The sequence below is a fragment of the Heterodontus francisci genome, chromosome 15, assembly GCF_036365525.1.
Source record: "Heterodontus francisci isolate sHetFra1 chromosome 15, sHetFra1.hap1, whole genome shotgun sequence".
NCBI classification, from domain to species: Eukaryota; Metazoa; Chordata; class Chondrichthyes; order Heterodontiformes; family Heterodontidae; genus Heterodontus; species Heterodontus francisci.
This window is the reverse complement of record NC_090385.1, coordinates 78,835,291-78,861,180: the sequence shown is the minus strand read 5'-3', so window position 1 is coordinate 78,861,180 and position 25,890 is coordinate 78,835,291. Positions and strand designations below refer to the sequence as shown.

The window sequence follows — 25,890 nt, the reverse complement described above, 5'->3', positions numbered from 1 at the left end:
TGCCAAGCAAACCACTCAGTTGTATCAAACAGCTACAGAAAAGCCAAAGAAGAATAAAATTGGACATAAAATCAACCTAGACATCAGAAATGGCAAAGACACCCTGCCCAGCCAACCTTGCAAAGTGGGGAATTGTGCCAAAATTGGGAGAGCAGTCCCACAGACTAGTCGAACAATAGCCTGACGTAGTCTCACTCACCAAATCACACTTTCACAGCCAATGTTACAGACTCTTCCATCACCGGCCCCCCAGCAGGACAGAGGTGACGGCACAGTGGTACACAATTGGGAGGGAGTGGCCCTTGGAGTTCTTAACATTGACGACAAACTGTGTGACGTATCATAGCATGTCAAACAGGGGCAAGAAAACCTCTTGATAAGCACAAACTGCCCTCCCACAGCTGATAAATCAGTCCTCCATATTGAAAAACACTTGAAAGAAGCAGTAAGGGCAGCAAGGGTACAGAATGTACTTTGGGTAGGGAACTTCAATGCCCATCGGAATGGCTCAGTAGCATCACTACTGACAGAGTCCTGAAGGAATATCTGCCAGACTGAGCCTGCTGCAGGTGGTGAGAGAACCATCAAGAAAATTAATACTTGACTTCACCAATCTACCTGCTGCTGATGCATTTGTCCATGACAGTACTGGTAGGAGTGACCACTCACAGTACTTGTGCAGACACACTGAGGATACCCTCCATTGTTTATGTGGCACTACCACCTTTCTAAATGGGATAGATCCAGAACAGGACATACCAGCTCAAAACTGGGCATCGATGAGGTGCTGTGGACCATCAACAGAATTGTATCCAACTACAATCTGTAACCTCATGGCCCAGCAGATCTCTCACTCTAGCATTACTGTTAAGCCAGGGATCAACCCTGGTTCAATGATTAGTGCAGGAGAGCATGCGAGGAGCAGCACCAGGCATACCTGAAATGCAGGTATCAATCTGGTGAAGCAGGACTACATGCATGCTAAAATTAGCAGAAGCAGCACGTGATAAAGCAAAATGAGCCCACAACCAACAGATTAAATCAAGGCTTTGCAGTCCTGTCACATCCAGTTGTGAATGGTGGTGGACAATTAAACAACTAACAGCAGGAGACTCCACAAACATCACCATCCTCAAATGATGGAGGAGCCCAGCACATCAATGCAAAAGCCAAGGCTGAAGCATTTGCCACCATCTTCAGCCAGAAGTGCTGAGTGGATGATCCATCTCAGCCTCCTCCTCAGGTCCCCAGCACAAATGCCAGTCTTCAACCAATGTGATTCACTCCACATGATATCAACAAACGACTGAAGGCACTGGATACAGCAAAGGCTATAGGTCCAGACAACACCTCTGTAGTACTGAAGTCTAGTGACTCCAGAACCTGGCAATCTGTTCCAGTACAACTACAACACTGGCATCTACCAGAGTGTGGAAAATTGCCCCGTATCTCCTGTCCACGAAAAGACAAATCCAATCCAACCAATTACCACCCCATCAGTCTACTCTCAATTATCAGCAAAGTAATGGAAGATGTCGGCGACGGTGCTATAAAGTGGCACTTGCTCAGCAATAACCTGCTCACTGATACTCAGTTTGCATTCTGCCAGGACCACTCAGCTCCTCACCTCATTGCAGCGTTGATCCAAACATGGACAAAAGAGCTGAACTCAAGAAGTGAGGCGAGAGAGACTGCCCTCGACATCAAGGCAGCATTTGACCGTGTAGCATCAAGGAAACCTAGTATAATTGAAGTCAATGGGAATTAGGGGGGGAAAACCTCCACTGTTTGGAGTCATACCTCGCAAAAGGAAGATAGTTGTGGCTGCTGGAGGCTAATTGTCTCAGGATATTGTTGCAGGATTTCTTCAGGGTAGTGTCCTAGGCGCAACGATTTTCAGTTGCTTCCAGGACCTTCTCTCGATAAGTGGGGATGTTTGCTGATGACTGCAGTGTTCAGTAGCATTCACAACTCCTCAGATAATGAAGCAGTCTACACCCGCATGCAGCAATACCTGAACATTCAGCCTTGAGCTGACAAGTGGCAAGTAACATTCGCACAAGTGCCAGGCAATGACCATTCCAACAACAGAGAATATAACTACCTCCCTTTGACATTAAACAGCGTTACCATCACTGAATCCCCCACTATCAACATCCCAGGGGTTACCGTTGACCAGAAACTGAACTGGAGCAGCCATATAAATACTGAGGCTACAAGAGCAGGTCAGAGGCTGGATATTTTGTGGTGACTCCTCAAAGCCTGTCCACCATCTACAAGGCACAAGTCAGGAGTGTGATGGAATACTCTCAACTTGCCTGGATGGGAACAGTTCCAACAACACTCAAGAAGCTCAACATCATCCAGGACAAAGCAGCCTGCTTAATTGGCACCAACTTAAACAAACATTCACTCCCTCCACCACCAGTACGAAGTGGCAGCAGTGTGTACCATCTACAAGGTACACTGTAGCAACTCACCAAGGGTCCTTCGACAGCACCTTCGAAACCTGCGACTGCTACCACCTAGAAGGACAAGAGCAGCAGACGCACAGGAACACCACCTGCAAGTCCCCCTCCAAGCCACACACCACCGATTGCAACTGCATCACGCTTCCTTCACTGTGGCTGGCTCAAAATACTGGAACACTTTCCCCTAACACCGCGTGTACCTACACCACATGGACTGCAGCGGTTCAAGGAAGCAGCTCACCATCACCTTCTCAAGGGCAATGAGGGACTGACAACAAAGGCTGGCCTTGTCAGCGACGCTCACATCCCATGAACAAATAAAAAGAAATGCACATTTGTTCTGCTGTATCCAAGACACTAATGTTATGGACAGGTCACTGACCCGAAACGTTAACTCTGCTTCTCTTTCCACAGATGCTGCCAGACCTACTGAGTGGTTCCAGCATTTCTTGTTTTTATTTCAGATTTCCAGCATCTGCAGTATTTTGCTTTTAGGAAATGTAGAGATGGTTTCAGTTTTCACCTCTCAACTGACTGCACTGTTTTAGAATTGTTTTTTAACCCTTGAAAATTTTAATGGTCAATAAATGGACAAATGACAGGTTTTCTCGTAGCTTTAAAAAGGAAGATAAGAGTTTATTAAAAAACCTGAAAATTCGCATCTTCACCCAGGCACACGAGAAAAGATTGAGATTAAAAGATAGCATGCATTTAGGTCGGGTGTTCTTTTAAAAAAAGTTTCTTGTGCAACATTGCTTTCTGGGAGGAAAATTTAAACAATGCAAGCTTGTTCTTCCTTTTTTCCTGGTTCACTGGAGTCAAGCTTAGGAAAGTTTCAGGTGGACAGATGCTTTGTTGCAGACTTCTTTGGTTAAAGCTCAGTTAGTCGGATGACCAAGATCCTGTTTCAGTCTGCAGATAGGGTGTTTTGAAAGATCACCTCTGTTTCTGCCTCCAGGTAGTTTTTTTTTTAAAAAGATGGTATTCAGCAGGATCGTCTTGGCTGGAATTGATCTCGGCCTCCTGGCTGCTGGTTTTTCTGTCTTTGCTCTGGCTTCCTGCATAGAAAAGTCTCTTTTTTAAAAAAAACTCATCAGGCTTGGTTTGTCAGGTGACGAAACTTGCTCTCCACTGTTGCTTTCATACAATGTCTCTGAATGTATGGCCATTGTTAGACAATGGTGTTTGAATGTTGCTCATCTTGATAACGGGGTGTTTGGTCACACCTATTATCTGGATTGGAGTCTGGAGACTCCATCTGCAAAGGTCAATGGTAGTCCAACTGGTTGAAAAAGGTAGCCATTAACACAAAGGGCCAGTGGCATTTATAATGCTTTCTTCAAGGCTGATCCAGACATCATGATGGTTTCAGTCTACAGCAGTCACTATGTATATTTTCATTACAGAAGAGGTTGTTAAACTCCAGAAAGTTTGTTATGAAAGGATAATGCTGGAGCTATCTTTACTCAGTTTCACATTTATTGTACAAAGTAAAAGGATTACAAACAAGTAGCTCCTCACTCAAACCCTCCACCAGTCTCGGTAAGTGCTTATAAGTGCTCAAGGTAAAACCCCAATTAACACTCTCCACTTGCACATAATCAAACTATTTATACACAATATTGCCAGGACTTGAAAATTGCAGCTATGAGGGAAGATAGGGGTTGTTGTCCTTGAAACAAAGGTGGCGGAAGGGAGATCTGACTGAAATATACAAAATTTTGAGGGGCCTGGATAGAGTGGAGATGAAGGGCCTATTCACCTTAGCAGAGAGGTCCGAGATGAGGTGGTATAGATTTAAAGAGCTTGGTAGAAAAATTAGAAGGGAGATGAGAAAAATACTTTTCCACCCAGAGGTTGGTGGGGGTCTGGAACTCACTGCCTGAAAAGGGTCATTGAGGCAGAAACCCTCAACTCATTCAAGAGAATTCTGGATATGCACCGCTGGGCTACAGACCAAATGCTGGAAGGTGGGATTAGTTTCGGTGGATAATTTTTTGGCTGGCACAGACTCGATGGGCCAAGTGGCCTCTTTCTGTGCCTTACACTTTCTATGATTCTAGAATAAGTTATTAATTTGTTCAAGTAAAACAACAGTATGTTACAATTTCTTAGTTTAGAGACAAAAAACTGCTCTTTTCAAATCTCTGCTTTGCCTCAGTCCTGCTCTCTTTCAATTTGAAAAAAAAAATCAGCTACTCATGCTTTCTTATCTCTGGGTTCTCAGACTGACGCCTGCCTTTGTTCAACAAAAATTACTTGCAGTTTACTCACCCTCAGAACTCTCAGTGACAGTAATATTGATCCCACAATCAGAATTCAGAGATTCCTCTGATGTTTCCTCCTCCCTCAGTACTGACTGGGGATTCTCCCTCACTACCACTCCTTTTTAAACCCACTGGACTCCGCTCTCAGTGTTCTGCACCGACTGAACCATTTCAAACAAGAGCAAGTCCAGCCATTTTCCTCTCGACTTGAAACAGAAACACCATTGCCAAGACCCCACCATCAACACCCAGAAGGTCACCACTGACCAGATGTTGAACTCACCGGCTATATTAACACCATGGCTATGAAAGAAGAGTCGAGATACACAAGTAGCTCACTTTGACCCGGTAAGACCTCACCATTTAAGAAGCTCCAGTCAGGAGGGTGATGGAATACTCACTCACCTGCATATGTGTAGTCCAAACACAAGAAATCCAACATCAAGGAAGTTTACTTGATCAAAGCTGCTCCAAGTCTAACTAGACTCTGTATCCAACCCCATCACCGGCACATGTTGGCTACAGTACATATGATCTACTTCAACAAAAACCCTTCCCCTGCCATTTGAACCACTGAAAAGGAAAACAGCAGCAATGCTGTGGGAACGCCATCACCTCAAAGTCACACACCATCCTAACTTTGGCATGTACTGCTATTCCTTCATTAATATTGGGTCAATAACCTAGAATTTCCTACCAAACACATTGTGGGAGGACCATAGTCACAAAGACTACAAAAGTTCTAGAAGATGACTCACCATCACCACCTTAGATCAATTAAAAAGGACAAAAAAAGGTCTCTTCTGCAAGATCTTCCTACTGCTCCCTTGATTCTCTCCCCACCCCTTTTTTTTTGCACAGATACAAAGGGCCAAATGGTCATCTACTGCACAGTAAATTTTATAAAGGCCTCTGACTCAGGCCTTCTGTGCATTCCCCCACCTGCACCTATTCTACAACTGGTGGCAGAACCTTCCACTACCTCTGCCTTATACTCAGGAATTCCTTCCACAAAACCTATGTTCAAAAAGTCTTCTGGAAGTCTCACTTGACCAAGCTTTCAATCACCTTTTCTAAATCTCCTACATGGTTTTCATTTGCTCCTTGCTTCCTCTGAAGCACTAAGGACTGTAAATCAATGGAAGTAATGATTACAGTTTGAGTTTTTTTTCCCCCTTACTTGGAGATATTTGGACCAGCCATGACTTTGAACATTGGAATGAGATCCTCAGCATAACGACACATGGGACCAGTACAGAGAAATTCCGCTCTTAGACCTGTTGCATTCGGAAACTGACCATCATTAGGTACTAAACCTGAAAGCACAGGATTAACAAAATATTTCTCCTATTACTGGGTGCATACAAAGGATATTGAACAAGTAGTGCAGACAACTTCACATGGGTACATTGTGATTCAATCACAATTGTGGTACATGGACATCAGTTGCTAACCATTTTACAGAATATTTCAACCACACATGATCCACAAATCCAAATGTTTGACAATTATTCTCACTTTACTCAAGTGTCTCATGCTGAACACATTTTTACTGAAACTTTCACATACATACATTTAGCTTAGAATTTTAAGATGTCACTAGCATAAAATTCAATTTTAATATAACAGGTAATAGTTTTCCAGCAGATTCTTGCATTTTGATGTGTACTATAACTTTTTTGGGAATCAAGGAAGCTTTGCTGGACACAAAAAATGAAATGCAGAATATTGGGGATTGGGGGTACAGTAGGTTTAAAATTATACTTTTGTTTTTGAAACCTGGGGTGAAATTTATCCAGAGTAATTGGATAAAACTCTCTTTTCACAGAAACCCATTAAGGGTCTAAAGTGAAATGAGTCAAAAGAACTTGAATCCAGCTTCAGGCGACACTGAAGTAGCAGCCTGAGAGACTACAATCTGGAAAATTAAAACTGCATAGACTGATTTGTCAAGGCGCAATGTTGGACAGTGCAAAGGATTCTTTACCCTCCAAATAACGTGCACTATACTTGAACTGGAGTGCTTGATGCTGACATTGGGTGCAAAAAGTGGGGGGGGGGGGGGGGGGGGGGGTGGAAAACACATTGTCAACACTTGTATCCCCGAACAGGCAATGCAGCCTTCTAATCATAACTCTTAAATTACAACTTATCAGCATTTATTAAGTATTTATTCTGGAAGGAACCACTAATTACAGATTCTTATTATAGGCTCTCACATACTGATTAATGGTCCAAAATTTGCTGTAAACTTGCACAGAAATTCCAGAAAGTTATGGCATGAATGACATATGCCATTACTTATGGCATGTTATGATTTCCTGGGACTTCTGCATTGCCCCAAAGAAACCCACGCTGAAATAATAATAGATCTGTTCTCCCCAATAAAGTCAATGGTAGTTGTGAATTTGCTTAAGTAATGTAACTTTACCTGGAGCGAGGGAAAATATCTTCTGTACTTGCCTTTACTGAGATGACTACTGGCTAAAGCAAAGGACGCTCACTGAAGGATGCTCTACAACAACACTCAGTGGCCAGAGCGAGGATATTATTGATGTTATTCATACAATGTTATGCAAGACTCAAAAACAGACTCCTTTTCTGTTTGGTCGATGCTAGGTTTCCTGCTAAAAAATACACATCTAGTTCACTACATGGATTTGTGAAACTGGGCATTTCTGGAGCTTGAGTCCAGTTTGACACCATCCATCCATCCCATCCCCTGACACCCAATGATAGAACAAAAAAGCTGTATTAGATAGAGATTCTACACTAGAAATGGGCAGGGAAAAAAATAGCACTGGTGTAGAGAAATTGGGTTTGCATGTCTCTTGCATTGAAAATAAAATACCCTGAACTCTGCTAAACAAGAAATATAATAGTTACTGCACCAAGTGGTTCAAGTATTATTTATTCTAAAATGGAGAGCCAACATGCAATTTAACTGGAACAAAGAAGTTTTTCTGGCTCAATAAAGAAAGGAAAATACTAGAGTGGAGCAGTGGAACACAGAACTGCATTAATAAATCAGCTGTGCCTCAAATCCAAGTTCTCTCTGAAATAATTAAATTGCAACAAACACAAAATCATTTAAGTCACAAAACAGATTTAGAAGCACAACCTTGCAATATGATGTACACCCAAAACCAGTGCAGAGTTTAAGATAATTCTGACCTGTTGTCGGCTTGTGTCCATAAATTCCATTGAAAAAGGCAGGTATTCGAATGCTCCCGCCAATGTCAGAACCCACACCCATTACTGATCCAGCTGCAGCAATAATGCATCCCTCGCCACCTGCAGAAAAATGCCCAAATAAAAAAAATTAACTTATTTCGGTCATGTTTAATCATTCAAGTTTAAAAATGTTTCACCCTAAATAGTGAAACTGCTTTTATGATAGAACAAAGAAAATGGCATAAATTATGACCTTCAAAATAGGGAAGAACAAAAAGAAATAAAAGCAAAATACTGCGGATGCTGGAAATATGAAATAAAAACAAGAAATGCTGGAAATACTCAGCAGGTCTGGCAGCAACTGTGGAGAGAAGCAGAGTTAACGTTTCAGGTCAGTGACCCTTGTTCAGAACTGGCAAATATTAGAAATGTGAAAGGTTTTAAGCAAGTAAAGCAGGGGTGGGCAAGAGATAACAAAGGAGGTGTAGATAGGACAAGGTCACAGAATAACTGACCAGAAGCTCATGGATCAAAGGCAAACAATATGTTAATGGTGTGTTGAAAGACAAAGTATTAATACAGATAGGGTGTTAATGGACTGAAAATTGAACAGCCGTAAGTACAAACATGAAAAAGAACAGTGGGTAAGCAAACTGAACATACCAAGATGAAATAAAACAAAAAGAAAAACTAAAAATAAAAAGTAAAATGGGGGGCCCCATCATGCTCTGAAATTATTGAACTCAATGTTCAGTCCGGCAGGCTGTAGTGTGCCTAATCGGTAAATGAGATGCTGTTCCTCGAGCTTGCGTTGACGTTCACTGGAACACTGCAGCAAGCCCAGGAGAGATGTGAGCACGAGAGCAGGGGGGAGTGTTGAAATGGCAAGCAGCCGGAAGCTCGGGGTCATGCTTTCGGACTGAGCGGAGGTGTTCCGCAAAACGGTCACCCGGGCTGCGTTTGGTCTCCTCCACACTGAATAGCGAATACAGTATACTAAATTGAAATAAGTACAAGTAAACCGCTGCTTCACCTGAAAGGAGCGTTTGGGGCCTGGGATAGTGAGGAGAGAGGAGGTAAATGGGCAGGAATCACAGGGGAAGGTGCCATGGGAAGGGGACGAGGTGGTGGGGGTAATGGAGGAGTGGACCAGGGTGTCACGGAGGGAACGATACCTTCGGAATGCTGACAGGGGAGGGAAGGGAAGATGCATTTGGTAGTGGCATCATGCTGGAGGTGGCGGAAATGGCAGAGGATGATCCTTTGGATATGGAGGCTGATGGGGTGGAAAGTGAGGACAACGGGAACGCTGTCGCAGCTCTGGGAGGGAGGGGAAGGGGTGAGGGTAGAGGTGCGGGAAATGGGCTGGACACGGTTGAGGGCCCTGTCAACCACAGTGGGGGGAATCCTCGGTTGTGGAAAAAGGAAGACATATCAAACGCTGTCATGGAAGGTAGCATCATTAGAGCAGATGCGTTGGAGATGGAGAAACTGGGAGAATGGAATGGAGTCCACAGGAGGTAGGGTGTGAAGAAGTGTAGTCGAGGTAGCTGTGGGAGTCGGTGGGCTTATAATGAATATTAGTAGAAAGCCTATCCCCAGAGATGGAGACAGAGAAGTCGAGGAAGGGAAGAGAAGTGTCGGAGATGGACCATGTAAAGGGGAGAGAAGGGTGGAAATTAGAAGCAAAGTTGACAGTTTTCCAGTTTGGGGCAGGAGCAAGAAACAGCACCGATACAGTCATCAATGTTCCGGAAAGAGTTGGGGGAGGGGGCCGGAGTAGGACTGGAACCTTGGACCACCATTGTCTCCAGCTCTTTCCCATTTATAAAATACTTTGTTCGATCCAATTTAGGTCCAAAGTGGATGACCTCCCATTTGCCTGCACTGAAAGCCATTTGCCACAGTTTTGCCCACTCACTTCATCTATTAATACCTTTGTAAAGTTATGTTTCCATCTACACTACTTACAATGCTATTTGGTAATAGCCAAAACCCCAACACAAATTCTTGCAAGGCATCACTAGTCACATCCTGCCAATTAGAGTACCCACCCATTATCCCTACTCCGTTTCCTGCCAATTTCCAGATAAATGATTTGGTTTCAATTCCACGAGCTACAACTTCAGCTAACAGTCTCTTATGAGGGACTATCTCAAATTCCTTCCCCTGTCCACTATTTTAGTCACCTCTTCAAAAAATTCAATCAGATTCATTAGACATGACCTACCCTTGACAAATCCATGCTGGGTCTCTGATCAACTGAAAACTTTCACGGTGTTCATTTACTCTATTCTTAGAGACTCTAGTAATTTCCTGACAACATATAATAAGCCAACTGGGACTAGCTGAGCAGCTCAGAAAGCTGACATGAACATGATGGGCCTAATGACCTCCTTCTGTGCTGTAACTATGCTATGACTATCATTCTATGGTCTCCCTGATTTCCCGCTCACCTTTCTTAAAAAGCAGAGTGACAGTTTACCAATCGAAAGAGGCCAGGAAATTATAGTTAGGGTATCTGCAATGTCCTCGCCTACCTCTTTTAAAACCTTGGGATGAAATAAATCTGGTCCTGGATATTTGTCACTTCACTGCTTTAATTTCTTAATTACTGTTGTTTTGCTTGAATTAATTTTGTTGTGTCCTTGTCCCTTATTCACGGTTTCCTCAAAATGTTCAACACTTCCTCAACTGTAGTGACACTAAGTAATTGTTCAACAGGTCCACAATTTCCTTATTTTCATTGACAATATCAACGCTCAGTTTTCAAGTGGCAATTAATTCAATTTGTTCCTTATACTGCATGTGCTGTTTAAAGAACATTTATTGGGGCCACATACAGTAAGCTGTCTCTGCTCTAATATTTTCCTTTTATTTCTCCTAGTTTAATTACTTTCTATCTTTCCCTTTACCTGTAGTGCCTAAAGCACAACTTGTTACTTTACTCTCTTCCCTTTCTTGTTTTGAAACTATTTTATATTATCTTTTCCAGAGTCCTCCTCTCATTTATGATTTTTAAAGCTCAGATAGCTTTTTATTTTAAGCTGATTTTTTAAATAAAAACTAAGACAACCCCCATTCAATCCATACATGTTCATTAAAACTTCTAATTTGGTCATGTTAGTAATGTAACGTTTTTATTTTTCATAATGTGCATTCCAGGCTTTAGCATTGGGAAATTTTTCCATCTGGTGCCTGCATCAAGGAGTTCCAAGTCCAGCATAAAGTTGCTCGATGCAGAACAAGGATCCCTCTATTTCAGTCATCAAACAGAAATCATGGACACCTGGGGGACTACAAGGAGGAATCATAACCGGAAATCTGCATAGTCTGATCATGGATCTGTAATTCTAGTATTCCAAGAATGATAATTCCATTGCCGGTATTAGTAAAAAGAAAAGCTTTCAACATTCGAAGCACTGATTATCTTTGGATCACTGACTATGTCTTAAAGTTTTAGGATGAACAGTCTACAGGAGTGCGTGAATACTTGTGTTGGGTTCTCACATTGAAAGGTTTCAAACCCTCTGTTCTACTCCACTAAATTCCTCTTGTCAAGAGGATTAGGTGAAAAAGGTTGGTGCGTATTGCATTAGTATGATATTTCTATTTTGGACATCAGCCATCCCATGATCACTTGAGTAAAATTGCCATTTCTGGATGTTTTTTCATACTGTCACTCGGTACAGGATCTTTACAGCAAGCAGACAGAAGGGATTTATCATCAGTCCGGACTGGATTTGAATTCAGGTTGCAGAGGTGAAATGTCAGTGTCTATCCTTTAGGTTTTCAAACAGGTCATCAGATTTGTGTGTCAATTTTTTTTTTGTGTTGACTTCCTAGCAGCTTTTTGCATTGCTTTATAACAATAGAAATATTTTCTGCAACAGTAGCCCCACTTTCCTTTGAGCAGCTTTTCAGAGTTAGGATGTCTCCCACAAAACTCAGTGCACCGAGCTACTGTTTTGGTTTGGAAGAATGACAAAATAAAATTCTATTTTTTTTGTAGCTTAATGCTCACCTGAGCTTCCACCAACAATGCGATCCACATTGTATGGATTTCTGGTTGTCCCATACAAATTGTTGCTACATTCATACCACATACATAGTTCACTGCAGTTTGTAACACCTAATGGGATGGCACCAGCTTTTCGGAGATTAGTCACAACAGCAGCATCTGAAAGGGCAATCACATTCTTACGGCTTACAAGGCCACATGAATTGGGCGATCCTGGGGGGGGGGGGGGGGGGGAAAGAAATGTAAAATAAATATCACAAAGACAATACTGGACAAAAACAATAAATCACCTGCAAACTTCATAAGTTGAGATGAATCACCACTTTGATGAGTACAATACTGCAGTAGGGTGCATGTTTCCCAAATTTTAAGTTAACTTCTCTGGAGTATTGTTAAATTGGCATCCTCCATACACTGATCTGACTGGAAACTGCAAAGAGATGACTTCCCTTAAAGTTGTTTTTAAATAAAGGAATGATGTCTTTTATAAAACTCGACAGTGTGTTACATGGTCGCATCCTCCTGCACCACATAGGAGCATCACCTTGCTTTTAAAGTATGAATAAACCAAGTAGAACATGGCCAAGTACCCTCCCTACAATACCAGAAGCCTATAATGTAGGTAATTTTTCTTTTACCTCTCCATAACTAGATTGTTCTAGCAGTTTTCAGGAGGGAATCCTGGAAAAGGAATGGGGTAGGTAAGGGGAGTGGGGGGTGGGTGCAGCAGCAGCAGAGGAAGAAAGGAAGACAAGGAAAATAAGTGTTTAGGATTCCAGCCAAGACTTTTTAACCAAAACCAGTATTCCCCAACTCTGGAAAGTCCAAATAGTGTTGTCAGGTCAAAGTATGCAGATTTCTCAAAATAGCATGTTTATGTACTCTTGTTTTAAGCAAACATCCATAGAATGGGGGGAAATTGGCCTTTTGCACAGCTGGTAGGCTCTTCAAAGATGTGGTAACTATTCCAATCAAAAATCATTGTTCAGACTTGCCTGCCAATGAATTGTGGACTATACTGTTGGTCTGGAGTGACTTGGTTCATTACATATAAAAGTGCAATACTCAGTATACAGAACAGCAATAACATTCCAGCACAGATTATGAGGTGGAGGATAAAAAGGGATCATGATTTCTTGATCGGAAACAAAACATAAACGGTCACCTGTCAGTCATGTAGGTGCACAAACATACCTTCTAATGCAAATGCCTCTTTGACTGTGAAGGGAACACCTAGAAAAGGAACACTCTCCTCCAGTGACCTCTCATCTTCACCCCCTTCAGCAAGCCTGTTATCCACCTGCTGGGCCTCTTTCAAGGCAGCTGCAAACCTGCAGTAGCAATAAGTATTACGAAGTGGTTTGGGGAAAATGGATATAAAAACGCAATGCTAAAACTTTGTGACAAAGTCAAAAATCATAGTCTTACAGAACCTGGAGAAAACTATAATTTCCCCCAAAGATTAAGTAATTCAGAGAGATTAATGTAGATATAGGTTCAACCTAAAATGTCATTTTACCCTACATTTTTGAACAGCCATGCAGAAGTCCTGATATAAATTACACATTTGACATGGGGGTTCCAACTTGCAAGGGAGCCTGGAAACACTGGTAACTAGATTCTGGAAGAATTTGGGTGGAGGGTCTATAGTCTGAGGCACTGAAGTACTCAAGGGGTTGACCTTAACAGCATTCAAAGAGAGGGGCAAAGTTTGAAAGTACTGAAGGGCATGATGGAATCAGAGAGCAGCTTAACGGAGGTGGAACATATGAATTAGGAGCAGGAGTAGGCCACTCAGCTTCTCGAGCCTTCTCCGCCATTCAACAAGATCATGGATGATCCGATTGCAACTTCAACTCCACATTCCCAGCTACCCTGCCCCCCTCCCCCAATAACCTTTTATCCCTTTGCTTATCAAGAATCTATCTACCTCTGCCTTGAAAATATTCAAAGACTCTGCTTCCACTGCCCTTTGAGGGAGTTCTAAAGACTCATGACCCTCAGAAAATGTTTCTCCTCATCGGTCTTAAATGGGTAATGCCTTATTTTTAAACAGAGACCCCCTAGTGCTAGATTCTCCCACAAGGGGCAACATACTTTCCACATCCACCCTGTCAAGACCCTTCAGAATCTTGTGTTTCAATCAAATCACCTCTTACTCTCCTAAACCCCATCAGATACAAGTCTAGCCTGTCCAACCTTTCCTCACAAGACAACCCACTCATTCCAGGTATCAGTCCAGTAAACCTTCTCTGAACTGCTTCCTATGCAATTACATCCTTCTTTAATTAAGACGACCAATACTGTGCACAGTACCTCAGAAATGGTCCCACCAATGCTCAGTATAACTGAAGCATAACCTCCCTACTTTTGTATTCAATTCCCCTCGCAATAAACAATAACATTTCATTAGCTTTCCCAATTACTTGCTGTACCTGCACACCCAACTTTTGCAATTCATGCACAAGGACATCCAGATCCCTCTGCATTTCGGAGCTCTGCAATACCTCACCATTTAGATAATAGGCTTCTTTTTTATTCTTCTTGCCAAAATGGACAATTTCACATTTTCCCACATTATATTCCATTTGCCAGATCTTTTTCCACTCATTTAACCTATCTATATCCCTTTGTAGTCTCGTGTCCTCTTCACAACTTACTTTCCTACCTACCTTTGTGTCATCAGCAAATTTGGCAACCATATCTTCAGTCCCTTCATCCAAGTCATTTATATAAATTGTAAAAAGTTGAGTCTCCAGCACTGATCCCTGTGGCACACCACTCATTATATCGCGCCAAGATAATGACCCACTTGTGTTTACTGTTTCCTGTTAACTAGCCAATCTTCTATCCAATACGTTACCCCTACACCATGAACTTGTATTTTCCGCAATAACCTTTAATGTGGCACCTCATTAAACGCCTTCTGGAAATCTAAGTACAAAACATTCACCAGTTCCGCTTTATCCACAGCGCATGTTACTTCTTCAAAGAAATCCAATAAGTTGGTTAAACATGATTTCCCTTTCACAAAACCATGTCGACTCTGCCTGATTACCTTCAACTTTTCTAAATGCCCTGCTATATTTTTAATAGCTTCTAACATTTTCCCTATCACGTTAAGCTAACTGGCCTGTAGTTTCCTGCTTTCTGTCTCCCTCCCTTTTTGAATAAAAGGAGTTACATTCGCTATTTTCCAATCTAATGGAACCTTCCCCGAATCTGGGGAATTTTGGAAAATTAAGACCAACATATCAACTATCTCAACTAGCCACTTCTTTTAAAACCCTAGGATGAAGTCCATCAGGACCCAGGAACTCGTCAGCCTGCAGCTCCAACAATTTGCTCAGTACCACATCCCTAGTAATTTTCTGGAGTACCTCTCTCCCTCCCATTTCCTGATTTACATCTATTTCTGGGATGTTACTTGTATCCTCTATAGCAAAAACCAATGCAAAACACCTGTTCATCTTCCATCTCCTTATTTTCCAATATTAATTCCCCAGACTCACTTTCTAGAAGACCAATGCTCACTAACTACCCGTTTTTATATTTCTAGCCAGCTTTCTCTCGTAGTCTAATTTTTCCCACAATCTTTTAGTCATCCTTTGCTTTTTTTAAATATATTCTGCCCAATCTTCTGACCTTCCACCCATCTTGTGCAATTATATGCTTTTTCTTTAAGATATCAACATTTTTAGTTAAGCATGGATGGTGGGTCCTCACTTTGGAATTTTTCTCTCATTGGAATGCAACTATTCTGTGTATTCTGAAATATCCCCTTAAATGTCTGCTACTGCATCTCTATTGATCTATCCCTTATCCGACTTTGCCAATTCACTTTAGCTAGCTCTGTTTTCATGCCCATATAATTGCCCTTATTTAAGTTTAAAATATAGTCTTAGATCCACACTTCTCTTCCTCAGACTGAATGTAAAATTCAATCATATTATGATCACTGCTGCCTAGGGACACCTTCTCTATGAGGTCATTCATTAATACTATCTCGTTGCATAATACCAGGTCTTGTATAGCCTGCTTTCTGGTTGGCTCCAAAGTGTGCTAAGAAACTACCCCAAAAACATGTGATGAACTCCTCATCTAGGCTATCTTTGACCATCTGATTTTTCCAGTCGATATGCAGATTAAAATTACCCATGATTATCGCCATATCTTTCTGACTTGCTCCCATTATTTCTTCCTTTGCACCCGTCCTACCATGCAGTTACTATTAGGGGGCGTGTACACCACTCCCATAAGTGAATTCTTACCTTTATCATTTCTCATCTCCACCCAAACCATTTCTACATCCTGCTTTCCTGAACTTAGGTCATCCCTCTCTATTGTGCTAATACCATCATTAATTAACAGAGCCACGTCTTCACCTTTTCTTAGCTTCCTGTCCTTCCTAAATGTCATGGACCTTTCAATACTCAGGTCCCAATCTATGTCATCCTGTAACCATGTCTCTAATTTATTTATTTTTTTATTTCTATTTTTTAACTTTCAGATAAAGCCTTTAGTTTTGTCCTTTTATTATTTTTGTAACTTTTAGCCTTATCTGATGTACTCAGATTTGTACTTGGTCCCTTCCTGTCACAGTCTGTTAATCATTTCTCTCTTGCCATGTCTCTACTCTGATTTACCAAATCTTCCCAAATTTGATCCCTTGCTCCCAACTATTTAGTTTAAAACCCTCTATACTTCCAAAGTTATGCAGCTCGCGAGAACACAGGTCCCATCATGATTCAGGTGAAGACCGTCCCAATGGTACAACCCCTACTTTCTCAGTGCTGGTGCCAGTTCCCCACAAACAGGAACCCACTTCTATCATACAGTCTTTGAGCCACGCATTCATTAATCTTATTTACCCTACACAAATTTGCATGCTGCTCAGGTAATAATCCAGAATTTATTACCTTTGAGGTTCTGCTTTTTAATTTAGTGCCTAGCTCCTCATACTCACCATGCAGAACCTCTTTCTTTGCCCTGCCTATGTCATTGGTACCTACATGGACCACAACGACTGGATGCCCCCCCCCTCCCCCTTCCACTGTAAATTCCTCTCCAGCCCGGAGCAGATGTCCTGAACCCTGGCACCGAGCAGGCAACACAGCCTTCTGGACTCTTGCTCTTTGCTGCAAAGAACAGTGTCAATCCCCCTCACTATACTGTCCCCAACTATCACAACTTTCCTTTTTGCTGAATGGCTTCCTGTACCATGGTGCCATGGCCAGTCTGCTCACCCACACTGCAGACCTCACTTTCGTCCACACAGGTTGCAAGCACCTCAAACCTGTTGACAACTGCAAAGGCTGAGGATCCTCCACTGCAGTCTGCTCAGTCCCTTTGCCTGCCTCACTCACGGTCACACCCTCCTGTCCCTCACTGCAGGTCAAAACAGACGACCCTATTCTAAGGGATGTGACCATCTTCTGGTATAAGGTGTCCAGGTACTTCTCCCCCTCCCTGATGTTGCACGGTGTCTGCGGTTCAGCTTCCAGATCAATAATCCTGATCCGGAATTCCTCTTGCTGCTTACACTTTCTGCAGACGTGTTTGTCCTGGATCACGTTGGCGTTCAGCAGATCCCACGTTCCACAGCTGCAACACAACACCTGTACTGCCATTGTTACTTATGTTAGTTAATTTACTTTCATTACTTAATTAGCTGAGAATAATTCTCTACTATAATATATACGATAATACAGTCTACTGTGCTTAATAAATGCTAGTACCAGCTACAACTAAGTTATTTAATTAAAATAAATACCTAAAACACATACCTGTGTAAAGTTTTAGTTTTTTTTATTTATAGATCTTCCCTAACTCAGGTGTCCTAAGCTAGCTATTAACACACTGTCCGTTACACTAAATGCTTACCGAGTCAACTTACTAATTACTAAACTTTACTAATAATAAAAGCTGACAATTACCTGTGTTTTGAAAGATAAACGAGCAAAATACTCACCAGCCACTCAACTTACGACTTTCCTGTGATGTCACACCTTGAGTTCCCACGCTGTTTTTAAAGGAGAAATGCAGCCTGGAAGTGTCAATTGCAAGACAGTTGCCAGCATAATATATTATTTGACCAATTTCCACCTCCCTGTACTTTCGGAGGGCATTGATCCTTTGCTGAGATATCATCCCACAGGCGCTCTCCAGCAACTGACACAAGTGCCCACCTCAGGTGATCAACAGCGAGTATTTCTTTACAAGACACATCACAGCAAACTCTGATCTTTTCAAGACCCAATGTCCACACACACATGCACTCACTCACTTCTGGCAGACTGCACAGACAGTGTTCTCCTCCCCAATATGGAGAGAGAGAGAGAAATTAAATGCAACACTTCTACCAGTGATGTGGTGTTTACAGTACAGATTTAGATTACAGGCATAATAGTGTCATCGTTAGCAAATCGCACACAAAATGAATTGCATACCTCTCTGACACAAGAGCATTGACTATAGGATTGACATCTCTGATTCTGCTGATATATTCTTGTATTATGTCTACACACTTCACCTAAAATTAATCACAAGAGATGATTTGTTAAACAGAACATAGTTCATAAGATTAATTCACAAATCTGAAATCATCAGGTACAGAAAAACAAGAGAAAGCAAGATTGGATTGAGACACACAGGTAAAAGTAAAAGACTTTTTGAAATCTTGAATTCTTTAACTCAAGGAATGAGATTCCAACTTTTCATTACTGACTTTCTGGGCCAAAGGCATTGACTGGCATCATAGAGTTATACAGCACAGAAACAGGCCCTTCGGCCCATCGTGTCTGTACCGGCCATCAAGCACCTAACTATTCTAATCCCATTTTCCAGCACTTGGCCTGTAGCCTTGTATGTTATGGCATTTCAAGTGCTCATCTAAATACTTCTTAAATGTTGAGGGTTCCTGCCTCTACCACCTCTTCAGGCAGGGTGTTCCAGATTCCAACCACCCTCTGGGTGAAATTTTTTTTCCTCAAATCCCCTCCAAACCTCCTGCCCCTTACCTTAAATCTATGACCCTGGCTATTGACCCCTTCATTAAGGGAAAACATTTCTTCCTATCTATCTTATCAATGCCTCTCATAATTTTGTATACCTCAATCATGTTTCCCCCCTCCCCAGCCTTCTCTGCTCCAAGGCAAACAACCTATCCAGTCTCTCTTCATAGCTGAAATGCTTCAACCCAGGCAACATCCTGGTGAATAAAAGCAAAATACTGCAGATGCTGGAAATCTGAAATAAAAAGAAATGCTGGAATCACTCAGCAGGCCTGGCAGCATCTGTGGAAAGAGAAGCAGAGTTAACGTTTCGGGTCAGTGACCCTTCTCCGGGTGAATCTCCTCTGCACCCTCTCCAATGCAATCACATCCTTCCTATAGTTTGGCGACCAATACTTCAGCTGTGGCTTAACCAGCATTTTATACAGCTCCATCATAACCTCCCTGCTTTTATATTCTATGCCTCGGCTAAAGGCAAATATCCCATGTGCCTTCCTAACCACTTTATCTACCTGTGCTGCTGCCTTCAGTGATCTATGGACAAGTATACCAAGGTCCCTCTGTACTTCCTAGGATCCTACCATCCATTGTATTGGACCTTGCTAGTCCTTCCAAAATGTTCCTACTAATTACTAAATTAACTTTCTGTGGCAAATTTAACTTTGCTAATGCTACTTCACAAAATTCACATGTGGGGTAAGATGCCTTTTCGCGAAGCTAATGGCACAAATCGTCCAATCAACTCGTGGCGATTCACAATTTGCAAAAAAAAACCTGTGGACAATCTGTACATGAATAAAGGCATGTATCGTTCACAGGCGGTTATCCTCGCAGCAAATTCTGAGTGCGCTACCAACTGAGCCACGGTTGGCACAATATACTCTAGATTAGCTAAAATAATTGAAACACTAATTCAACCAAGCAAACTAACCACAGTGAAATGTCATCCGCAGGTCGCGGAATTCAGTATCTAGGGCACACTTGTGCAATTTTACAAAAGGTCAGTTTTGTTGGTGATCGATACCAATTTCCGCATTGGGGCATCTCGTCCCTATCATCTCAGGCTACGACCACAAGACTGCCCTGGCCGGACCGCTCAGAGAATAAGGAGCCTCCCTCTGTACCTGTCTTTGCCGGATCCTGCGGGCTAACTCCACCCCAGAGAGCAGCAGCAGCGGCCGAACCACCGGCGGCACCGGCCGCAAATTCCGGGGGCCGAAAGACTGCACGAGCGAGAGCAGGGCGAGCAGGAGGCGCGAGACAACGCACAGCAGCAGCGAGAGGCTGCGCTCGAGCACCGGCCGGGCCATGGCTCGCGACCAAACGCTAGGCTTCAAAAAGCAACCGACACCGTCAGAAGCACAACTCGGACCAGGCGGAGCATCAACAGCGCAGCCGCGGGGCCGGGAACCACTCTGGTCACGTGGGAAAATCGGAAGCTCCCAACACTTAATCCCCAATCTGTGCCCGCCTGCGTTCCGGTCCCGCCCATTCTGTTGTGTTGTCTCCTCACAATTAGTCGTGGGGAGCCGAATGAGCTGTGGTAAGTCAAGGTACTGGGACCCATAACCATCACTCACCTACCGTACTTCTGCTTCAGCACTGGATGTCAAGAAACCTCACTTGCATTTCGACTTTTTCTCAATTAATTCTCACGATGCCCCATCGTTGGCAAGGCCTGCATTTATTGCCCATCCTTAATTGATCATAAAATGGTTACAGCACAGAAAGAGGCCATTGTGACCATGCCAGCTCTCTGCAAAAGCAATTCAGCTAGTCCCACTCCCCTGCCCTTTTCATGAAGCCCTGCAAACATTTTCTCTCCAGATAATTGTCCAATTTTTTTTTTTGAAGGCCATGATTGAATCTGCCTCCATCACAGTCTCAGGCAGTGCATTCCAGATCCTAACCACTCGCTGTTTTTTAAAAAGGTTTTTTCATCATGTTAGCATCGCTTCTTATGCCAATCACCTTAAATGGGTGTCATCTGGTGCTCGACCCTTCTGCCAACAGGAGCAGTTTCTCCCTATTTACCCTGTCCAGACCCCTCATGATTTTGAACATCTCTATCAAATCTCTTAATCTTCTCGAAGGAGAACAGCCCCAGCTTCGTTAATCAATCCACATAACTGAAGTTCCTTAACCCTGGAACCATTCTCATGAATCTTTTCTGGACCCTCTCTAATGCCTTCACATCCTTGGACTCACAGGGTCATTTACGGAACAGAAGGAGGCCATTCAGCCCATCAAATCCAAGCCAGCTCTCCACCGGAGCTATCCAGTCAGTCTCACTTCCTGGCTCAATTCCTGTAACCCTGCAAGTCTATTTCTCTCAGGTGGCCATCCAACTTCCTCTTGAAGTCATTGATCATCTCCGCTTCCACCACCCTTGTGGGCAGTGAGTTCCAGTTCATTGTCACCCACTGCGTAAAAGAGTGCTTTCTCATATTCCCCCTACATCTTTTACCCAAAACTTTCAATCTGTGCCCCATAGTCCTTGGATCATTTGTTAATGGGAACAGTTTTTCCTTGTCTAACTTATCTAAGCCTGTCATAATCTTGTCTTCTTTGGCCTCCTTGTCTCGAGAGACAATGGGTAAGCGCCTGGAGGTGGTCAGTGGTTTGTGGAGCAGCGCCTGGAGTGGCTATAAAGGCCAATTCTAGAGTGACAGACTCTTCCACAGGCGCTGCAGATAAAATTGGTTGTCAGGGCTGTTACACAGTTGGCTCTCTCCTTGCGCTTCTGTCTTTTTTCCTGCCAACTGCTAAGTCTCTTTGACTCACCACGCTTTAGCCTCGCCTTTATGGTTGCCCCCCAGCTCTGGCGATCGCTGGCAACTGACTCCCACGACTTGTGATCAATGTCACAGGACTTCATGTTGCGTTTGCAGACGTCTTTAAAGCGGAGCTATGGACGGCCGGTGGGTCTGGTACCAGTGACAAGCTCGCTGTACAATGTGTCCTTGGGGATCCTGTCATCTTCCATGCAGCTCACATGGCCAAGCCATCTCAGGCTCCGCTGGCTTAGTAGGGTGTATATGCTGGGGATGTTGGCCGCCTCGAGGACTTCTGTGTTGGAGATACGGTCCTGCCACCTGATGCCAAGGATTCTCGGAGGCAGCGAAGATGGAATGAATTGAGTCGTCGCTCTTGGCTGACGTACGTTGTCCAGGCCTCGCTGCCATAGAGCAAGGTACTAAGGACACAGGCTTGATACACTTGGACTTTTGTGTTGTGTCAGTGCGCCATTTTCCCACACTCTCTTGGCCAGTCTGGACATAGCAGAGGAAGCCTTTCCCATGCGCTTGTTTAATTCTGCATCGAGAGACAGGTTACTGGTGATAGTTGAGCCTAGGTAGGTGAACTCTTGAACCACTTCCAGAGTGTGATCGCCGATATTGAAAGATGGGGCATTTCTGACGTCCATTCCCATGATGTTCGTTTTCTTGAGTCTGATGGTTAGGCCAAATTCATTGCAGGCAGCCGCAAACCTGTCAATGAGTCTCTGCAGACACTCTTCAGTGTGAGATGTTAATGCAGCATCGTCAGCAAAGAGGAGTTCGCTGATCAGGACTTTTCGTACTTTGGTCTTCGCTTTTAGACGGGCAAGGTTGAACAACCATAATCTTGTACACTTCTATTAAATTTCTCTTCAATCTCTTTTGTTCTATGGAGAACAAACCCCAGCTTTTCCAACTTAACCTTGTGACGAAAATCCTCCATGCCTGGAACCATTCTGGTAAATCCCCTCTGCACCCCCTCAAGGACCCTTATCACCTTCCTGAAGTGTGGTGACTAGAATTGGATGCAATACTCCAGTTGGGGCCTAACCAGAGCTTTTTAAAGGTTCAACAAAATCTCCCTGCTTTTGCACTCAATGCCTCTATTTATGAAGCCCAAGATCCCATATGCTTTAACAACCACTCTCTCAATATGTCCTGCCACCATCAAAGATCTATGCACATGCACCCCAAGGTCCGTCTGTTCCTGCACACTCTTTAGAACTGTGCCATTAAGGATATATTGCTTCTCCCTATTCCTTCTGCCAAAATGCATCACCTAACACTTGTCAGTATTAAACTACATCAGCCACCTCTCTGCCCATTCTGTTATCCTATCTATGTCCTGTTGCAGGCGGTTCATATCATCTTCACTGTTTGTCGCACCTCCAAGTTTGGTGTCGTCAGCAAATTTTGAGATTCTATTCTGTATTCCAAAATCCAAGCCATTTATATAGAGGAAAAAAAAGCAGAGGTACCAAAACCAACCCTTGGGGGAATACCACTGTCTACAATCCTTCCGTCTGCAAACAACCATTTAATCCGACTCGCTGTTTTCTGTCCTTAAGCCAATTTTTAAATCTAATCCCTCCTATTCCATGAGCCTCAATTTTGTCAACCAGCCTTTTATGTGGTACCTTGGGGGAGGTGGTGGTGTAGTGGTAATGTCACTGGACTAGTAATGCAGAGGCCCAGGCTAGTGCTCAGGGGACATGAGTTCAAATCCCACAACAGCAGATGGTGAAATTGGAATTCAATTAATTAATCTGTAGTTTTTTTTAAAAAGCTAGTCTAATGGTAACCATGATTGTTGTAAAAACCCATCCGGTTCACCAATGTCATTTAGGAAGGAAATTTGCTGTCCTTACTGGTCTGGCCTATATGTGACTCCAGACCTATAGTAATGTGGTTGACTCTGAAATGGCCGAGCAAGAGCTTCTCAGTTCAAGGGCAATTAAGGATGGGCAATAATTGCTGGCCTAGCCAGCAACGCCCACATCCCATGAACAAATAAAAAAAACTTTATCAAATGCTTTCTTAAAATCCATATAAACAGCATTCCCTTCATCAACCTTCCCTGTTTCTCCATCAAAAAATTCAATTAGATTAGTCAAGCATGATCTGCCCTTTACAAATCCATGCTGGCTATCTTTAGTTAACTCAAACCTCTCAAGTGTTCATTGATATTTTCCTGATTATTGTTTCTAAAACTTTAACCACCACTAATGTTAAACTAACTAGCCTGTAGTTGCTATGACTATTCTTACACCCTTTCTTGACCCTTAGGTATCACATTTGCCGCACTCTAATCCTCTGGCATCTCCTCCGTATCTAGGGAAGATTGGAAGATTATGGCAAACCTTTCCACTATCCCCATCCCCATTTCCTTGAGCAACCTGGGACGAAAGCCATCCGGACCAGGTAACTTATCTACCTTAAGCATAGCCATCCTTTTTAGTACTACCCCCCGCTCCCCCCCCCCATCTATTTTTATCCTCTCCATTGCCTCTACTCTCTCTGCTTCTACTGATATTTTGTCAGCCTCCATTTCCTTAGTGAACACTGATAAAAGGACTCATTAAGTATTCTAACGCCCTGCGCCTCGAAGCATATATTACCCTTTCTGTACCTAATAGGCCCTGCTCCTCCTCTCACTACCCGCTTACTATTTACATGCTGGTAGAAGATCTTTGGGTTCCTTTTTATGTTGACTGCCATTCTATTTTCATATTCTCTCTTTGCCAGTCTTATTTTCCTCTTCATCTCCTTATTGTATATGGCCTGGTTCTCATTTGAGTTCACCTGACATGCATCATAGACCCTCTTTTTTTTTTGTTTCTCATCATCTCGATCTCCCTCGTCAACCTAGGATCTCTAATCTTGGTTCCCCTGCCTTTCACCCTTGTTGGAATGTTCCTAACCTGTACCTTGAAACGGTGTGTAGATTGTAAGCTGTGGAGATTCAAGTTTGGTGAGTGGGGATTTTAAGTGTTATCTTTATAAAAGTTTAGTGTGCAGATAGCATTTAACTGGAATTTACCCTCTAGATAAAGTAGAGTTAAGAAAGTAAAGTACGTTTCTTATAGTCGTAGGCAGGGATTAACAGGCTCTGCTGCAGAGTAGCTGATCAGTTAAGTAGTTAACCAGTCAAATCTGACTGCTGCAGTTTCAGCTTCAAATGGTATAAATACAGAGGTCTGGCTGCAGCCTGCAAATGGAGTGCAGATTGCAAGCTGAGTGTGGAGATTCGAGTTTGGTGAGTGGGAGTTCGCTGAAGGGGGGAGGAGGTGCTCCATTTTTCACCCTCCAGTAATTGGTTCTTGCTTTGGTGCAGTGCAAAGAGCTGGTTGGTGAGCAACTACTAAGCTATTCAACTTACAATAAGTTGAATACTGTAAAGTTAAGGTATGGCAGGGCAGCTCTACTGAGTGGAATGTACAGCCTGTGGCATGTGGGAAGTCATGGATGCACCATGTGTCCTAGACAAACACATCTGCAGGAAGTGTCACCAGCTGCAGAAGCTTGAGCTCTGGGTTTCGGAACTCGAGTGACAGCTGGAGTCACTGTAATGCATCCGCGAGGCAGAGAACTACATGGATAGCATGTTTAGGGAGGTGGTCACATCACAGGTTAGCAGCATGCAGGCAGATAGGGAATGGGTGACTAACAGGCAGTCTAAGAGAAACAGGCAGGTAGTGTAGGATTCCCCTGATATGACCTCACTCGCTAATCGGTTTGCCATTTTGGATACTGGTGAGGATGATGGTTCCTCAGAGGGATGCAGTCAGAGCCAAGTTTGTGGCACCACAGGTGGCTCAGCTGCACAGGAGGGGAGAAAGAAGAGTGAAAGAGCAGTAGTGATAGGGGACTCGTTAGTTAGGGGAACAGACAGGCATTTCTGCGGCAGTAAACGTGACTCCAGAATGGTGTGTTGCCTCCCTGGTGCCAGGGTCAAGGATGTCACGGAGCAGCTGCAGGACATTCTTCTGGAGGAGGGTGAACAGCCAGAGGTCATGGTCCACATTGGTACCAGTAACATAGGTAAGAAGGGGGATGAGGTCCTGAAAGCAGATTTTTGGGAGCTAGGAAGGAGATTAAAAAGCAGGAGATTAAAATGCAGTAATCTCAGGATTACTCCCAGTCCCACATGCAAGTGAGCATAGG

At 43.2% G+C, this 25,890-nt stretch overlaps 1 protein-coding gene across 3 annotated transcripts in view; it reads right to left on the bottom strand.

Annotated features, from left to right (window-relative positions):
* faah2a (fatty acid amide hydrolase 2a) overlaps nt 1-20,400 on the bottom strand; it is a 50,470-nt gene extending 30,070 nt beyond the window's left edge. The window contains exons 1-6 of one of the 3 annotated variants that reach the window (XM_068047722.1): nt 20,071-20,399; nt 18,383-18,465; nt 13,128-13,264; nt 11,937-12,146; nt 7,913-8,032; nt 5,919-6,054 (exon numbers count right to left, since the gene is read on the bottom strand). In XM_068047722.1, the coding sequence (XP_067903823.1) occupies nt 5,919-6,054; nt 7,913-8,032; nt 11,937-12,146; nt 13,128-13,264; nt 18,383-18,465; nt 20,071-20,256 (872 nt within the window). In that variant the 5' untranslated portion in view covers nt 20,257-20,399. Of the gene's footprint in view, nt 1-5,918; nt 6,055-7,912; nt 8,033-11,936; nt 12,147-13,127; nt 13,265-18,382; nt 18,466-20,070 lie in introns of all 3 variants that reach the window. The other 2 variants (XM_068047720.1, XM_068047721.1) reach the window with 2 other exon arrangements.
* Between the last annotated feature and the right edge of the window lie 5,490 nt (nt 20,401-25,890).